The following is an 18,847-nucleotide window of genomic DNA, read 5'->3' as shown; positions in this document are numbered from 1 at the left end:
GTTGTAACAGTCAGTTGGATGAATGAACAGTCCTTGCAGGCTTGAAGATGCATAAAGTCCACAGTATAAATCCAGCGTTGGCAGTGAAGGTCTTGAAAAGTCTTGAGAATGACTACTGCTGGAGTTTAGTAACACACAAGAGACACGATCCCAAAAGTCTGACTGGAAGCTGTGCACGTCCCTTTTATAAAGGCATGTAAGAACAATCTAGAACTTTTATTGACATGCTAATTACTGTTCTAAAATTATCTCCCTTACACAACTAATCAACTTTCCAGAACATTCCAAACATGACTAATTGAATTCAAGGTTGTGAGGTCATCAAGGGCAGTGACCTTGGGAATGTTCTAGACTAATTGAACTCAGGTCATGATGAGTGTGGGGGAAATGACCTACATAACACACCCCCTCTTCAAAAAAAGAAAATTTTTCAAAGAAAAATCTTTCTTTTACAAATGTAATCTTGAAAAAGATTTAAGTACTCAAATTTTGTTTTACTCTAAAGTAAAATTTCTTGAAAGTGAACAACAATAAAATTTCTTGAAAGTGAACAACAATAAACTCTAAATACGAGAGAGACAGTCTGCAATTAAATTGTCTCTGCCTTTGATATGTCTAATGTCAAGATTAAACTCCTGTAACATTAAACTCCATCTTAGCAATCTCTGATTTTTGCCTTTAAATTTCTGCAGAAAAACAAGAGGGTTGTGATCAATATAAACCACTATTGGCTGATTTGAAGAAGTAACATAAACTTCAAAATGCTGTAAAGCTAATATCAAAGATAAACACTCTTTTTCAATTGTAGAGTAGTTTCTCTGGGATTTGTTAAATTTGCGTGAAAAATAGCAAACAGGATGATCTACACCATGACTATCCTCTTGCAATAAAACAGCACCAGCAGCCGTATCACTAGCATCTACAGCTAATTTGAATGGCAAAGTGAAATCTGGTGCAGACAACACTGGGGCACTTTGCAGTATGGCTTTAAGTGTATCAAATGCCTGTTGGCATTGCTCTGACCAAACAAACTTTACTTTCTTTTTAAGTAAGTTAGTCAAAGGCTCAGTAATTGTGGAGAAATTTGGACAGAATTTTCTGTAGTAACCAGCCATACCGAGAAAGCGCATCAGTTGTCGTTTGCAGTTTGGTATGGAAAACTTGAAATGGCACTGATTTTGGCATCAACAGGTTTTACCTCACCCTGTCCTACAGTATGTCCGAGGTAAGTCACCCTCGCCCAGCCAAACTCAGATTTGGCAAGGTTGACAGTCAACATTGCTTTGCTCAGTCTCTCAAAGAACTTCCGCATGAGCTTGATGTGTTCCTCCCAGGTGTCACTATACAGGACGACGTCGTCAACGTAGGCTGCACACCCGTCTAGCCCGGATATGACGTCGTTGATCATCCGTTGGAACGTTGCCGGAGAGTTCTTCATTCCGAATGGCATCACCTTGTACTGGAACAATCCGTCTGGTGTAACAAAGGCGGATATTTCACGAGCACGATCCGTCAGAGGGACTTGCCAAAATCCCTTCAGTAGGTCAAATTTCGTCACATACTTGGCTTTTCCCACTCGGTCGATGCAGTCATCAATCCTCGGGATTGGGAAAGTGTCTGTCTTTGTTAAGTGTTTGACCTTCCTAAAGTCCGTGCACATACGATAACTGTGGTCTGATTTGGGAACAAGTATGCACGGCGAACTCCAGTTACTTTTACTGGGTTCAATAAAGTCATTGTCCAGCAGGTATTTGACTTCTTCCTGGAGATATTTCGCTTTTGTTGGATTCAGTCTGTATGGATGTTGTTTTACAGGCTTACTGTCCCCAACATCAACGTCGTGATAGATGACGTTCGTCCTCGTTGGAACATCTTGAAACAGGTGTTTATATTCGTGGAGCAGTTCTTTCACCTGTTGTTGTTGTTCTGGCTGGAGGTGTGCCAACTTTGTAGACTCCAGCTTCTCCAGGATTTCTGAGTTCTGAAGCTTGACCGAGCCCAGCTTTGAGTTTAGAGTATTTTCACTCAAGTCAGTTTCAGTATCACTATCTTCATAATGGTTTGAACTGACTGCACTGACAGGCTGAGTTATAGTAGGATTATCCCTATCCAAATATGGCTTAAGCATATTTATGTGACATAGCTGTTTTTTGTTTTCGCCTGTCAGGTGTTATTATGATGTAATTTAAATCACTCAATTTCTTATCAATTAGGTATGGCCCAAAGTAACGAGCATGGAGTGGTTTGCCAGGAATTGGAAGTAGAACAAGAACTTCTTGACCTGGTTCAAACTTCCGTTTTGAGGTGCTTTTATCATATTTGGTTTTCATTGACTGCTGAGATGACTCAAGATTTTCTCTGGCTAATTCACATGCTTTAGAGAGTTTCGTACGAAAATCTGACACATATTGCAAAATATTCAGACAATCATCATCGTCTGATAGGAATTTCTCTTTAACGAGCTTAAGTGGGCCACGGACTGTATGTCCAAATACAAGCTCAAATGGGCTAAAACCAAGAGACTCTTGAATTGACTCTCTAACAGCAAAGAGCAGAAAAGAATTCCTTCATCCCACTGCTTCTCTGTGTCAAAACAGTAGGTCCTAATCATGTTTTTCAAAGTTTGATGAAATCGCTCAAGAGCACCCTGACTTTCTGGATGATAGGCGGATGACCTATACTGTTTAATGCCTAGCTGATCCATTACTTGTTGAAAAATACCAGACATAAAGTTGGAGCCTTGATCGGACTGGACACATTTAGGAGGCCAAATAAAGTGAAAAATTTGACTAAAGCTTTCACTATAGTCTTTGTCTTTATATTTCTCAGTGGTATGGCTTCTGGGAACCGAGTTGATGTACACATAATTGTCAACATGTACTCATTTCCTGATCTTGTTTTTGGTAGGGGCCCAACACAGTCTATTAGTATCCTACTAAATGGTTCTTGCAATACAGGAATTGGCTGTAAAGGGGCCTTTGGAATGGTCTGATTTGGCTTTCCTACCATTTGACATGTGTGACAAGTTTTACAGAAATGTGCTACATCCTGCCTGAGATTAGGCCAATAAAGTGACTGAGAATTTTATGATAAGTTTTCCTGACTCCTAAGTGACCAGCCCAGGGGGTTTCATGGGCCAGGCGCAATATTTCAGCACGGTAGGGCTTTGAACGACAATTTGATGTTTTATAGCCCAATCGTCATCAACCAAAACATCTGGAGGTCTCCATTTACGCATGAGAATACCAGATTTTGTATAATAGGAAACAGAGCTATCTGAAGTTTTACCTTCATCATCTACCCTGTCAAACAAAGACAAAATATCTGGGTCTTTGTGTTGTTCTGCAATGAGATTTGATCTAGAAAATGTCTGACTTTGGTCAGCAGAAGTTTTACTGGAAGTTTCAAATCCACGAGGGATAACGGAATGATCCGTGTCAAACACCTGACTGAGAAAGGTGTCATTTAAGTCAACATCTGTGACATTATTTTTGAGAGTATTTTGATTCTCGGAAGTTTTCTTGACATGGCTCGAGTAATGGCACATGAAGGAAATAAATCGGGTATCTCTTGTTCAATTGGCTCTGGATCCTGATCTAAACTAGGATTATCAGTCACAAGTGGATTAGTAATGACCTTGTCCCCAGCAAGGTCGTTTCCAAGAAGAAGTGAATCCCTTCAAAAGGCAAAAAAGGCCTAATACCTAAAGTCACAGGTCCAGAAACAAAGTCCGAAGACAAATAGACATTATGGAGAGGAACAGGAATATAGTCATTGCAATCTACCCCCTTAATAAGAACTTTAGAACCTGAAAATGACTTTTCAGAAAACGGCAGGGTATCTGCCAACAAAAGAGACTGGGAAGCCCCGTATCTCTTAAAATTTTGACAGGGGTAGCGGAAGAGAAATCACTAGAAAGTGATATAAAACCATCATGAATAAATGGTTCGAAAATACCCATAATGCTATCTTGAGAAGAATTGACCTTGACCTCATTAATTGGGGATAAGAGGGGTTTAACCTCAGAAAATGTGTTGCACACATTATTAGACTCTAATTGAGTTGATGAAGAAATAAAGCCGGTTGGCTTAGATCCACTTTGACCACTTTGACCTTCACGTTTCTTTTCAATTTGAAACAATCTGACATTAAATGGCCGTCTTTCTTACAATAATTACAAGAAAGTGTACCGAACTGTTTGTCAGAAGGAGATTGAGACTTGGGATCTGATGATGTGGGAGTGTTACTTGAACTCTGTGAACTGTTGTCATTTGATTTTCTACTCTCCTTTGAAAAATTCTTGGATGAAAACGACGAGTTAAATTTACCTGCATTGTTTCTGTATGAAAGGACTGGGATGGTTTGCTGAGAAATGAAGATTTGTGGGTCAATGAATAATCATCGGCCAAACGTGCAGCAACCTCCAATGTATCTGCCTTTTGTTCATTGATAAATGTCTTGATGTCACTCCGGATGCACCTTTTAAATTCTTCAATCAAAACAAGCTGTCGTAATTTGTTATAATTCTGACTGACCTTTTCAGAAGAACACCAACGATCAAACAGTTGTTCTTTTGTTCGAGCAAATTCAACATAAGTTTGATCCTTCACCTTCTCACAATCCCTAAATTTCTGACGGTAAGCTTCAGGCACCAACTCATAGCCCTTGAGAATTAATTCCTTCACAGAATCATAATTTGAAGCCTGCTCTACTGACAACTGAATATAAATTTCTCTGGCTTTACCCACCAAAGCACTCTGCAAAAGCATAGACCAGGACTCCTTAGGCCAATCCAGACTCTGAGCAATTTTCTCAAAATGAAGGAAATATTTATCAACATCCTTTTCTTGGAAAGGGGGAACTAACCTGAAATGCTTAGTGATGTCAAAATTGTCTGAAGGGAAGAATTTTCCTGACTTTCTAAGCTCTAAACGTCTCATTTCTAACTGCAGTCGGTGTTCTGCTAATTCTCTTTCCTTTTCTTTTTCCTCTCTTTCTTTCTCCCTTTGTCTTTCTTCCATTTGCAATTCTTTTTCTTTCATTTCCAATTCCCTCTCTTTCTGTCTTTCTTCCATTTCTAATCTTTCCTGCCTATCTTTCTCTCTCTGTCTTTCTTCCATTTGTAATTCTAGTTTCTTGATCTCCAAATTTGTCTGCATTTCTAATTCTAATTTTCTGAGTTCAGAGGTAGACTCGGGCTCATAATCTTTTAAGGCAGACTCCTCAAAATGGCCTGATTTAACTAAATGTTGTGCAATCTTGAACTGTATTTCTCGCTTGCGCATAGATCGTTTAACTTCTACCTTAAGGAAATTGGCCAGTGTTATGAGGTCGTCTTTTCTGAGGGAATCAAATGTGTCCTGATCAAGGTCATCCATTTCCTCTGGTTTAAATTCCGCCATGATTAAATTTCGCTGAGTTCACAGTATATAGTAGTTTTGAAAAAGCAGGCAAAATGTTGTCAAACGGCTCAAATATTCGTATCCCGGACAAGCCCCCAATTTGTTACGTGCAGAGGAAACGAACAAAAGGGTGAACTCAGCAGTTAACGTTTAAACAAAATTTATTACGAAAATAAAACTAATTGCTAAGTCAGGGATAGAGTACAAACTTTAAAGTGTACAGACTACTTATCTCAGCTGGGACGGCAAAGCTCCAGTCTCAGAGTTGTAACAGTCAGTTGGATGAATGAACAGTCCTTGCAGGCTTGAAGATGCATAAAGTCCACAGTATAAATCCAGCGTTGGCAGTGAAGGTCTTGAAAAGTCTTGAGAATGACTACTGCTGGAGTTTAGTAACACACAAGAGACACGATCCCAAAAGTCTGACTGGAAGCTGTGCACGTCCCTTTTATAAAGGCATGTAAGAACAATCTAGAACTTTTATTGACATGCTAATTACTGTTCTAAAATTATCTCTCTTACACAACTAATCAACTTTCCAGAACATTCCAAACATGACTAATTGAATTCAAGGTTGTGAGGTCATTAAGGGCAGTGACCTTGAGAATGTTCTAGACTAATTGAACTCAGGTCATGATGAGTGTGAGGGAAATGACCTACATAACAATACATACATACATACATACATACATACATACATACATACATACATACATACATACATACATACATACATACATACATACATACATACATACATACATACATACATACATACATACATACATACATACATACATACATACCGATGCTTACAGATGTCTTCTCAGAAATTAACACCATCTCGCGGCGCAAAAAGAGAGTCCAACTCTTTTTGCGGTGGCCTAGTTTGATTTACGGCTTTTGAGTGGGTCTGGATCCCTGTAAGAAATTTGTTCGAAAACGTAACCCTTTAATTCTTCTTGCGTCGAAAATAAATTCATTTTTGTGAGGTGGGTGTGCTGACTTCATCTGATTATCATACAAATGACGAAAACATAAAACATGGGATAAGTGGTCCACGTTCACATTTAGTCTATCTTTAGATTTGGTTTCTACGCCGATGTCCAATTTATCGATATCCAGTAATCCATAACGACATTGTTGTCACGCATGTGCACATGTCTCGACCTCAAACCCTGCCACTAATTAGCTAATGTAAAAGACGATTCTTTTCTCGGAGGACATCATTCTTTGTCTCCTCAACGTCCTATATACAGCTGTCTGTGAACAAAACTGAAATCGCTTAATGTAATCGCTGGACGTTATTACACCAATGTCATTGAACCCCATTGTGTTATGTACACGTGCAATGGCGAGGTGATAATGTGTAGGCGCTGGTTGACTTTAGGGTAAAGTTTGTTGAAAAAACCTGTCGGAAGAAAACGTGATGTCAGCTGGTACACTCATTTCTTTAAAGCGTTCCACTGCAGGCGAAGTCTAAACCACCTCAAACTTCTGTAGTGACGCGAACCCTTGGAAAAACAGCTTGATATCCCATCGGCAACTCATTGCGATGGGACGGTGGATTCTTCTTGATACCCATCCTATTTACTCGCTATTTTACGTTTGATGAGGTAAAAACCGTACATTTGCGATGTAAGTTTGTAATTTCAATTCCCTTCCATCTTGTTTATAGAAAAAAAATGATGGCTCCAAAGGGAAGAAAGACAAAATAATGATGATTGAAAGACAGGCAGTTTTAAGTTTTCTTTGCGGTGATTTTGTCGCGTGACAAAATTACGTTTTCGTGTTAATTTCCGGTTTTTCCATTCTGTTCTGAACTTACACTAACATGTTTCTTAACATGATGTTGATTACATTTGTTATACAAATATTAACGTTAATGTTTAGTAATAACTAGGTAGACAAGATGAATTATTGACATTTTCTAGAAAAAAAATGCAATCATCGCTTATTATAGTAACTACAATAATGCCGATTCTTCATATGTTTTCCTGCTAATGGCCAACTGTACTTTTAGCGTCGATCTAACAATTTTAAATAAGCAGATTTCATCAAATCTCTAGGTATCATTACCGGTCGACGATAAACATGGTCATCTGTGCGGTTTCTAAAGTGATTGATTTTATAACAATACTACAAGAAACGTTTATTCTCAGCAGGAAGATAAATGTCGCAATTTAAGTATTGCAGGCAGAGCAAATCGAGGAGACTTGGATTTAATGATATTTTGAGTACCGGCGGGGCGTTTTTTTAATTCAGTTGAAGGCACTTTCGCCTATTTCATATCGGAAGTGACGCAATGTACATGATCGTGTTTTTTTGTCATAGGTTTAGATAGGGTCCGCTTCTTAAGGACATCATTAATGTCATTGTCACACCATTTTCGGAAACAAAATCACAATAGTATCGTTTTCTTTCCAGACATTAACTTTCGCTTTACAATTATCAGCTGTACTTTACAAGATAGCTTTCATCGCGGATATTTTTACATCCGGGCTTTTATTACCAGCAAACATTTAAAGGCGCTTCCGCTTTCTGTACAACCGTACAATGTGTTTTGCTTTCCTTATTGAATTCAAACATCGTTTCCCTCACGGTAACTTTCACAGATATGGAAAGGGCAACATGAATCCCAATACACTGATCAGTGATATCGATTCTACGTACTATCAAGTAACAATTTTTCGCATAGAAAATTCTCTCAGTTCTCAGCTTTATCGCCACACCTGTGTGAAAATATTAACTTTGCTGTACTTCCTTGCCTCTACAAAGTGTTCCGACAAAGATGTTATCCATAGCATCTGCAATATTATCTTCCTTTGTCCTCTTTTATTCATTCAGGAAATCTCTCAAAGGAGGATTTTTTCCTCTGCGTATTTCATAAGTTTATGCAACGTATAACAAAACAGCTGATATTTTCAACTCCCTACCGAATACGACACACGAGAAGCACTGCCGGTAGATTTTAGCAGTCTATGATTAAGGTAAAAAATATATATCACAGGAGACAAGAAAGCTGGTCACAGCAGACCCTAAGGTGTTAAGGTAGTATGCACCGCGAAAGTGGAGGACTTAAACTTTTTGCTCAAACTTTCCTCAATGAAACTTTCAACCATTCTCTTACCAAATCAAGAATAAAAATCGGGGATACCGAGCAAAGTTTGGTTCTGGAGAAACAAATTACCTAACGTTAACCGATATTGGAGATTCAAAATGGCCGCTATCCTTGTGTTAATTCTGTAGGGACAAATAAGATTTTCGATTTTCAAAAAACTAAGACGGTGAAAATTTTTCTTACTCCAAGCTTTACAATTAGTACCCGCAAGTGGTAGACCTGAAAAATGTTGAAAAAAATTTGAGAGCCCGACTATCTGTCTCCGAGGGGCATTTATATTAACAGGGCTGTATAATAATCACGAGTAACCTAAGTGGTTGAGCACATAGCTAGAGGCTCCTAGGCAATCCCTGTTAGTTAGTGCCTATGGCCACAGTCCCTCCACCAAGGTGAAGGGCACCCGCACTAAAATTGTAACCATCTGAAATACCATTGATGGTTGAGGCTCGTACCTGCCATGAATCAATGAAGTGTGCTTACGAAAGGAAGTAAAGTAAAGAAGTAATGGACTCACTTTTATATTCATTGCCAATATATTGTGTAATTTTAGTGCAGTAATGCAGGAAAATGTCATCTTAGTGAATAATCTTACAAGGATTTGTACTATGGATTACAATATTTCTTTTCCCAGTGAAGTGCTGAGCTTTGCGTAAAATTGAGTTGGACATAGCTTTGTTCCGCTGGCGAGGCCAACTGCATCGTTCTACATACTGTTATGTAGGTCATTTCCCCCACACTCATCATGACCTGAGTTCAATTAGTCTAGAACATTCTCAAGGTCACTGCCCTTGATGACCTCACAACCTTGAATTCAATTAGTCATGTTTGGAATGTTCTGGAAAGTTGATTAGTTGTGTAAGGGAGATAATTTTAGAACAGTAATTAGCATGTCAATAAAAGTTCTAGATTGTTCTTATATGCCTTTATAAAAGGGACGTGCACAGCTTCCAGTCAGACTTTTGGGATCGTGTCTCTTGTGTGTTACTATAAACTCCAGCAGTAGTCATTCTCAAGACTTTTCAAGACCTTCACTGTCAACGCTGGATTTATACTGTGGACTTTGTGCAGCTGCAAGCCTGCAAGGACTGTTCATTCATTCAACTGACTGTTACAACTCTGAGACTGGAGCTTTGCCGTCCCAGCTGAGATAAGTAGTCTGTACACTTTTAAAGCTTGTACTCTATCCCTGACTTAGCAATTAGTTTACCAATAGATTTTTTTTTTCGTAATAAATTTTGTTTAAACGTTAACTGCTGAGTTCACCCTTTTGTTCGTTTTCTCTGCACGTAACAAATTGGGGGCTCGTCCGGGAGACGAATATTTTGAGCCGTTTGACAACATTTTGACAGCCTTTTCAAAACTACTGTATACTGTGAACTCAGCGAAATTCAATCATGGCGGAATTCAAGCCAGACGAATTTATGGATGACCTTGATCAGGACACATTTAATTCCCTCAGAAAAGACAACCTCATAGCACTGGCAAATTTCCTTAAGTAGATGTCAAAAGATCTATGCGCAAGCGAGAAATTCAGTTCAAGATTGCAAAACATTTAGTTAATTCTGGCCATTTTGAGGAGTCTGCCTTAAAAGATTATGAGCCTGAGTCTTCCTTCGAACTCAAAAAATTAGAATTAGAAATACAGGCAGATTTGGAGCTTAAGAAATTGGAATTAGAAAAGGAAAAATTGCAAATGGAAGAAAGGGAAAGGCAGGAAAAATTACAAATGAAAGACAAAGAATTACAAATGAAAGACAAAGAATTACAAATGGAAGAAAGACAGAGAGAAAAGGAGAGAGAATTGGAAGAACATCGACTACAGTTAGAAATGAGACGTTTAGAGCTTGGACAATCAGGAAAATTCTTCCCTTCAGACAAGTTTGACATCACTAAGCATTTCAGGTTAGTTCCCCCTTTCCAAGAAAAGGATGTTGATAAATATTTCCTTCATTTTGAGAAAATTGCTCAGAGTCTGAATTGGCCTAAGGAGTCCTGGTCTATGCTTTTGCAGAGTGCTTTGGTGGGTAAAGCCAGAGAAATTTACATTCAGTTGTCAGTAGAGCAGGCTTCAAATTATGATTCTGTGAAGGAATTAATTCTCAAGGGCTATGAGTTGGTGCCTGAAGCTTACCGTCAGAAATTTAGGGATTGTGAGAAGGTGAAGGATCAAACTTATGTTGAATTTGCTCGAACAAAAGAACAACTGTTTGATCGCTGGTGTTCTTCTGAAAAGGTCAGTCAGAATTATGACAAATTACGACAGCTTGTTTTGATTGAAGAATTTAAGAGGTGCATTCGGAGTGACATCAAGACGTTTATCAATGAACAAAAGGCAGATACATTGGAGGTTGCTGCACGTTTGGCCGATGATTATTCATTGACCCACAAATCTTCATTTCTCAGCAAACCATCCCAGTCCTTTTCATACAGAAACAATGCAGGTAAATTTAACTCCTCCTTTTCATCCAAGAATTTTCAAAGGACAGTAGAAAATCAAATGACAACAGTTCACAGAGTTCAAGTAACACTCCCACATCATCAGATCCCAAGTCTCAATCTCCTTCTGACAAACAGTTTGGTACACTTTCTTGTAATTATTGTAAGAAAGACGGCCATTTAATGTCAGAGTGTTTCAAATTGAAAGAAAACGTGAAGGTCAAAGTGGTCAAAGTGGATCTAAGCCAACCGGCTTTATTTCTTCATCAACTCAATTAGAGTCTAATAATGTGTGCAACACATTTTCTGAGGTTAAACCCCTCTCATCCCCAATTAATGAGGTCAAGGTCAATTCTTCTCAAGATAGCATTATGGGTATTTTCGAGCCATTTATTCATAATGGTTTTATATCACTTTCTAGTGATTTCTCTTCCGCTACCCCTGTCAAAATTTTAAGAGATACCGGGGCTTCCCAGTCTCTTTTGTTGGCAGATACCCTGCCGTTTTCTGAAAAGTCATTTTCAGGTTCTAAAGTTCTTATTAAGGGGGTAGATTGTAATGACTACATTCCTGTTCCTCTCCATAATGTCTATTTGTCTTCGGACTTTGTTTCTGGACCTGTGGCTTTAGGTATTAGGCCTTTTTTGCCTTTTGAAGGGATTCACCTTCTTCTTGGAAACGACCTTGCTGGGGACAAGGTCATTACTAATCCACTTGTGACTGATAATCCTAGTTTAGATCAGGATCCAGAGCCAATTGAACAAGAGATACCCGATTTATTTCCTTCATGTGCCATTACTCGAGCCATGTCAAAGAAAACTTCCGAGAATCAAAATACTCTCAAAAATAATGTCACAGATGTTGACTTAAATGACACCTTTCTCAGTCAGGTGTTTGACACGGATCATTCCGTTATCCCTCGTGGATTTGAAACTTCCAGTAAAACTTCTGCTGACCAAAGTCAGACATTTTCTAGATCAAATCTCATTGCAGAACAACACAAAGACCCAGATATTTTGTCTTTGTTTGACAGGGTAGATGATGAAGGTAAAACTTCAGATAGCTCTGTTTCCTATTATACAAAATCTGGTATTCTCATGCGTAAATGGAGACCTCCAGAGTCTTGGTTGATGACGATTGGGCTATAAAACATCAAATTGTGGTTCCAAAGCCCTATCGTGCTGAATATTGCGCCTGGCCCATGAAACGCCCTGGGCTGGTCATTTGGGAGTAAGGAAAACTTATCACAAAATTCTCAGTCACTTTTATTGGCCTAATCTCAGGCAGGATGTAGCACATTTCTGTAAACTTGTCACACATGTCAAATGGTAGGAAAGCCAAATCAGACCATTCCAAAGGCCCTTTACAGCCAATTCCTGCATTTCAAGAACCATTTAGTAGGATTCTAATAGACTGTGTTGGGCCCCTACCAAAAACAAGATCAGGAAATGAGTACATGCTGACAATTATGTGTACATCAACTCGGTTCCCAGAAGCCATACCACTGAGAAATATAAAGACAAAGACTATAGTGAAAGCTTTAGTCAAATTTTTCACTTTATTTGGCCTCCCTAAATGTGTCCAGTCCGATCAAGGCTCCAACTTTATGTCTGGTATTTTTCAACAAGTAATGGATCAGCTAGGCATTAAACAGTATAGGTCATCCGCCTATCATCCAGAAAGTCAGGGTGCTCTTGAGCGATTTCATCAAACTTGAAAAACATGATTAGGACCTACTGTTTTGACACAGAGAAGCAGTGGGATGAAGGAATTCATTTTCTGCTCTTTGCTGTTAGAGAGTCAATTCAGAGTCTCTTCGTTTTAGCCCATTTGAGCTTGTATTTGGACATACAGTCCGTGGCCCACTTAAGCTCGTTAAAGAGAAATTCCTATCAGACGATGATGATTGTCTGAATATTTGCAATATGTGTCAGATTTTCGTACAAAACTCTCTAAAGCATGTGATTAGCCAGAGAAAATCTTGAGTCATCTCAGCAGTCAATGAAAACCAAATACGATAAAAACACCTCAAAACGGAAGTTTGAACCAGGTCAAAAGTTTCTTGTTCTACTTCCAATTCCTGGCAAACCACTCCATGCTCGTTACTTTGGGCCATATCTAATCGATAAGAATTGAGTGATTTAAATTACATCATAATAACACCTGACAGGCGAAAACAAAAGCAGCTATGTCACATAAATATGCTTAAGCCATATTTGGATAGGGATAATCCTACTATAACTCAGCCTGTCAGTACCGTCAGTTCTGGCCATTATGAAGATAGTGATACTGAAACTGACTTGAGTGAAAATACTCTAAACTCAAAGCTGGGCTCGGTCAAGCTTCAGAACTCAGAAATCCTGGAGAAGCTGGAGTCTACAAAGTTGGCACACCTCCAGCCAGAACAACAACAACAGGTGAAAGAACTGCTCCACGAATATAAACACCTGTTTCAAGATGTTCCAACGAGACAAACGTCATCTATCACGACGTTGATGTTGGGGACAGTAAGCCTGTAAAACAACATCCATACAGACTGAATCCAACAAAAGCAAAATATCTCCAGGAAGAAGTCAAATACCTGCTGGACAATGACTTTATTGAACCCAGTAAAAGTAACTGGAGTTCGCCGTGCATACTTGTTCCCAAACCAGATCACAGTTATCGTATGTGCACGGACTTTAGGAAGGTCAACACTTTAACAAAGACAGACACTTTCCCAATCCCGAGGATTGATGACTGCATCGACCGAGTGGGAAAAGCCAAGTATGTGACGAAATTTGACCTACTGAAGGGATTTTGGCAAGTCCCTCTGACAGATCGTGCTCGTGAAATATCCGCCTTTGTTACGCCAGACGGATTGTTCCAGTACAAGGTGATGCCATTTGGAATGAAGAACTCTCCGGCAACGTTCCAACGGATGATCAAGACGTCATATCCGGGCTAGACGGTGTGCAGCTTACGTTGACGACGTCATTCTGTATAGTGACACCTGGGAGGAACACATCAAGCTCATGCGGAAGTTCTTTGAGAGACTGAGTAAAGCAATGTTGACTGTCAACCTTGCCAAATCTGAGTTTGTATGGGCAAGGGTAACTTACCTCGGACATACTGTAGGACAGGGTGAGGTAAAACCTGTTGATGCCAAAATCAGTGCCATTTCAAGTTTTCCCATACCAAACTGCAAACGACAACTGATGCGCTTTCTCGGTATGGCTGGTTACTACAGAAAATTCTGTCCAAATTTCTCCACATTACTGAGCCTTTGACTAACTTACTTAAAAAGAAAGTACAGTTTGTTTGGTCAGAGCAATGCCAACAGGCATTTGATACACTTAAAGCCATACTGCAAAGTGCCCCAGTATTGTCTGCACCAGATTTCACTTTGCCATTCAAATTAGCTGTAGATGCTAGTGATACGGCTGCTGGTGCTGTTTTATTGCAAGAGGATAGTCATGGTGTAGATCATCCTGTTTGCTATTTTTCACGCAAATTTAACAAATCCCAGAGAAACTACTCTACAATTGAAAAAGAGTGTTTATCTTTGATATTAGCTTTACAGCATTTTGAAGTTTATGTTACTTCTTCAAATCAGCCAATAGTGGTTTATATTGATCACAACCCTCTTGTTTTTCTGCAGAAATTTAAAGGCAAAAATCAGAGATTGCTAAGATGGAGTTTAATGTTACAGGAGTTTAATCTTGATATTAGACATATCAAAGGCAGAGACAATTTAATTGCAGACTGTCTCTCTCGTATTTAGAACTTATTGTTGTTCACACTTTTAAGATTACATTTGTAAAAGAAAGATTTTTCATTGAAAAATTTTCTTTTTTGAAGAGGGGGTGTGTTATGTAGGTCATTTCCCCCACACTCATCATGACCTGAGTTCAATTAGTCTAGAACATTCTCAAGGTCACTGCCCTTGATGACCTCACAACCTTGAATTCAATTAGTCATGTTTGGAATGTTCTGGAAAGTTGATTAGTTGTGTAAGGGAGATAATTTTAGAACAGTAATTAGCATGTCAATAAAAGTTCTAGATTGTTCTTATATGCCTTTATAAAAGGGACGTGCACAGCTTCCAGTCAGACTTTTGGGATCGTGTCTCTTGTGTGTTACTATAAACTCCAGCAGTAGTCATTCTCAAGACTTTTCAAGACCTTCACTGTCAACGCTGATTTATACTGTGGACTTTGTGCAGCTGCAAGCCTGCAAGGACTGTTCATTCATTCAACTGACTGTTACAACTCTGAGACTGGAGCTTTGCCGTCCCAGCTGAGATAAGTAGTCTGTACACTTTTAAAGCTTGTACTCTATCCCTGACTTAGCAATTAGTTTTTTTTCGTAATAAATTTTGTTTAAACGTTAACTGCTGAGTTCACCCTTTTGTTCGTTATCTCTGCACGTAACAATACAGCGTCTGCAAAGGTTTGATCCTTCTTAGAACATACATGTCTAGCCGATAGATTCGTCGACAAGATTACAGATTTTAGATTTGACAAAATATAGAAGCGTGTCGAAGATGTGTGCAGCTATGCGCCAAAAGTGAAAAGGCGGCCTTTTAAATGGTTCCGACCATTCAGCAGGGAGGAAATCAATTCGAGGACGATAGCCGTGATCACCGACGGAAATTTCAATCAAATTCTGTGACTTTTGACCCTTTAACATGCCCCAAGACAGTATCGATGTAAAGTTACAACTACGTACCATGCTTCCTTGTCTGTAAACTGACGCCAATTTCTGGATGAAAACATCAATTATCCATCTACTACTGACAGTGCTTGCAGGCAACGTTCTTCGTATAAATTTCTTCGTCGGCAACAAACACGTCTTTCGATGATTTATTGATATTTCATAATGATAAAGGTAATTTTTCATGTACGGCTTATCTCTGGTCAGATCGCAGCCATAACATTTGTAGGAACACAAGATAAATGTTGTCTGTCTATGATATTATAAAAGAAATAGAACACATTTATTTATAGATTCTACCGATCAGTACAAGACCCATTGGTTATTGTCGACCATTGCATCTTCGTTGAACAACATTTGTGAAAACATTGTCACTATTTTTCCAGTCATGTTGTCCAGTTGTATCTGTTTATGTTATATATAATGTCATTATAACGCCGTTAACCTTACTGTAATGACAAAGATAATTTCGAATACGAACATACCGCGAGACCGTAACTTTTACACTTTCCCACAATTTTTCACTTTTCCGATGTTAAATGCAACCTGCGCACTCTTAAAGCCCATCTTTCTGTCCGTTCACCAGGTTACACAGAAAACTTTCTAGATGCATTCACAGGCATCGAAGAGATCTCTCTTGCGAAAGTTCCACTCGGTTTTTACTCGGGGATGTTCGCTTATGCAGGATGGTAAGTCTCTCTAGGAATAAGATTTCTTCCGCCATCTTGCATTTGCTTAATACGTCATTACATTTTGTGAATCATCATGAACCACCAGTGCCATCTACTCAGGCAAAGGCTACGTCAGTAGAGCAAATAATCTGGATTTCCTTTGCAAACAATTCATTCTTTGAAATCCGATTGTTTTATCAATTTCGAACCCCTACAACGGTAGATGTGGTGTGTTTTTGTTTAAAAACATCAGGTAACAATTCATGGTTATCTGCATCTCCTACTGACTCGTATACGACCGAGGCAATCAAGCCTAATGATAGTTCAAGATACATCTCCAAGAAAATTAATGTCTGTTGAATCTCCCATCGAGACTCTAATGGCGCACGTATATTAGCTGGGGAATGTTAGAGCCAGAAGAAGAGGTAGTACAATTTGCCTTCGTCGCATGCTGTCAAAAACCTATCATGACATGCTGGGAAGAGGGACACTCAGAGTCAAAAACTCGATATCTGTGATGATCGGAAAAACCCACTATTCATTATTATACGGAAACCTTGCATCGCGAAAGGCTTAGCACAGTTCAATCTACCGGGTTTTTTAGCAGTCGCAGTGTTTGAGAATCGTCGATGGGTAGTTGCCAAAGCAACAAGAATGCCCAATTGTACCACGAAATGATGCTTCTCGCATAGTTCTCGTGACTGGTTTCGAACAGTTTCTCTGGAACAAACAGTTGCTCGATATCTTTGCCAGGAAATGAAGTTGAGCTATCCAATGTGTTCTTTGAAAATATAATTTCTCGATGAAATGTGGACGAATCCTATAGATTGGTATTATTATTATTCAGTATTCCGGCTGTGGATTCTTTGGTTAATCGCCCTTTGTTCAAAACCATTTTGTGCTGAAGTGTTAACCTATGAAAACAACGTAAGTATTGACACAGCATATCGAAATAGAAAAAACGACTATTTGGAAAGAGTAAAGTTACGACATTATTATTAGATAGATTCAACTTCACGAAAGCTGCTCAGATCAGTAAGACAAGAAACAAAACGTTTTCAGAGTATGTTTAATTCCCGAGCTTATGACAAATGTAATTTGCTGAGGACTTATAGATGAACATTTTATGTAAATTTAATGGGCTGTATGAAGTATGGCAAGTGGTGCAGTGCCTCATACTTATTCAGTAAAAGCCAGTCGGCTTCTATGGCGGAGATAATCGTTCCACCGTTCTCGGGGAATTGATTGAGCTGCAGGCCATGGGACTTCATTGCGAACACAATTTACCCAGCTGTCAATAATCACTATACACGTATGCGTGCGGTAAAATCAGCGAGGTTGCATCGAAACGTCATCAGAATTTCGGGTAATGGTTCACAGATAAAGAATACAATCAAACCTAAAAGGTGATAGTAATGGCAACTATTGTGTTGCCAAGCACACTTCCCCGAAGAATGTTAAAAGGGTCAAAGGTCAGCATCAGATAGGCGAGTTCGAATCGAAAAGAGCCCTCTGTGAGTATTCATTTCCAGCTTGGATCTCTAAGCAAGAGCTGGCACCCAGATTTAATGTTTCGTTTAGTTTTTCCTGCACGTCGGATAAGATTTTTGGTGTCTACATTTATTTATATATTTTGTGTGAAATATCGTAGATATATAAACTATGGGCTAATCGTGATTTGCCAACCTCATTTTCTATTCGCCAAAGTGTCGCATGAGTGACTCGGCGGCTTGTATGCTATCATCAAAAACGAAAAAGACAGGAATCTTCGGCTGAGAAGGTACGGCGTATTTGGAACTCTTCACTTTGCTATTGACACTTTCATGAAATTTATATTCATGAAAGTGGCAGCAGCAAAATGAAGAAGCTCACCTGTCGTTTGTTATATTCTAGTTGTCATGAATATACTTCACGACCATCACGGTGTACTCATAGTATAACATGAATCGATTTCGAAACCGGCAGCTAGCTTCGTTTGGGAAGATTCAGTGATTTTTTCGTCCGTTGACCGTAAGAGTACAAAATAATTCTTGTGAGAGGGATGTCAAACACAGGGGAAAAAATCACAAAAATGACAAAACATACAAGCTGTGCACGTCTTCGGAGAGAAGAAAGGGTGCATTCGGAAAATGTATATTGGTATGTGTCTTCTCTTGTCTTCAAGAAATGCCATCGGAGAATTATGTCTTCCTGGCTATGGGTCACTGTAACTCACTTATCGCTACTCTTTTGCCGTCGACCAAATGTGTATACATTGGAAACGCGTTAATCATTCGCTCGCCAAGATTTTATAAAAAGTAGGTTAACTGTTATCATTGAACTTTAGATTATTGAACATTTAAAATTCCATTTTAATATATGCCAGACGCATACAGGTACAGTATAGCGAACGTTGGATTCAAATGATCTGGTGGAAAAGAGCCCAGTCATCGGTATTTCTTGATCGCCAGTATGTCTATTGCAATGTCTTCAAGAAATCCAAATCTACTGACTAAGAGATTGCTATGGTAACGCTAATGTGA

The 18,847-nt window shown here is 39.0% G+C and overlaps 1 protein-coding gene across 1 annotated transcript in view; it reads left to right on the top strand.

Annotated features, from left to right (window-relative positions):
* The window catches only part of LOC139145136 (cystine/glutamate transporter-like), a 78,074-nt gene that overhangs the window by 25,308 nt on the left and 33,919 nt on the right, over nt 1-18,847 (top strand). The window contains exon 3 of the mRNA XM_070716105.1: nt 16,241-16,343. Coding sequence (XP_070572206.1) covers nt 16,241-16,343 — 103 coding nt within the window. The remainder of the gene's footprint in view (nt 1-16,240; nt 16,344-18,847) is intronic.

Source organism: Ptychodera flava, chromosome 12, assembly GCF_041260155.1.
Source record: "Ptychodera flava strain L36383 chromosome 12, AS_Pfla_20210202, whole genome shotgun sequence".
In the NCBI taxonomy this organism is placed as follows: Eukaryota; Metazoa; Hemichordata; class Enteropneusta; family Ptychoderidae; genus Ptychodera; species Ptychodera flava.
This window is presented reverse-complemented; position numbering and strand designations above follow the sequence as displayed.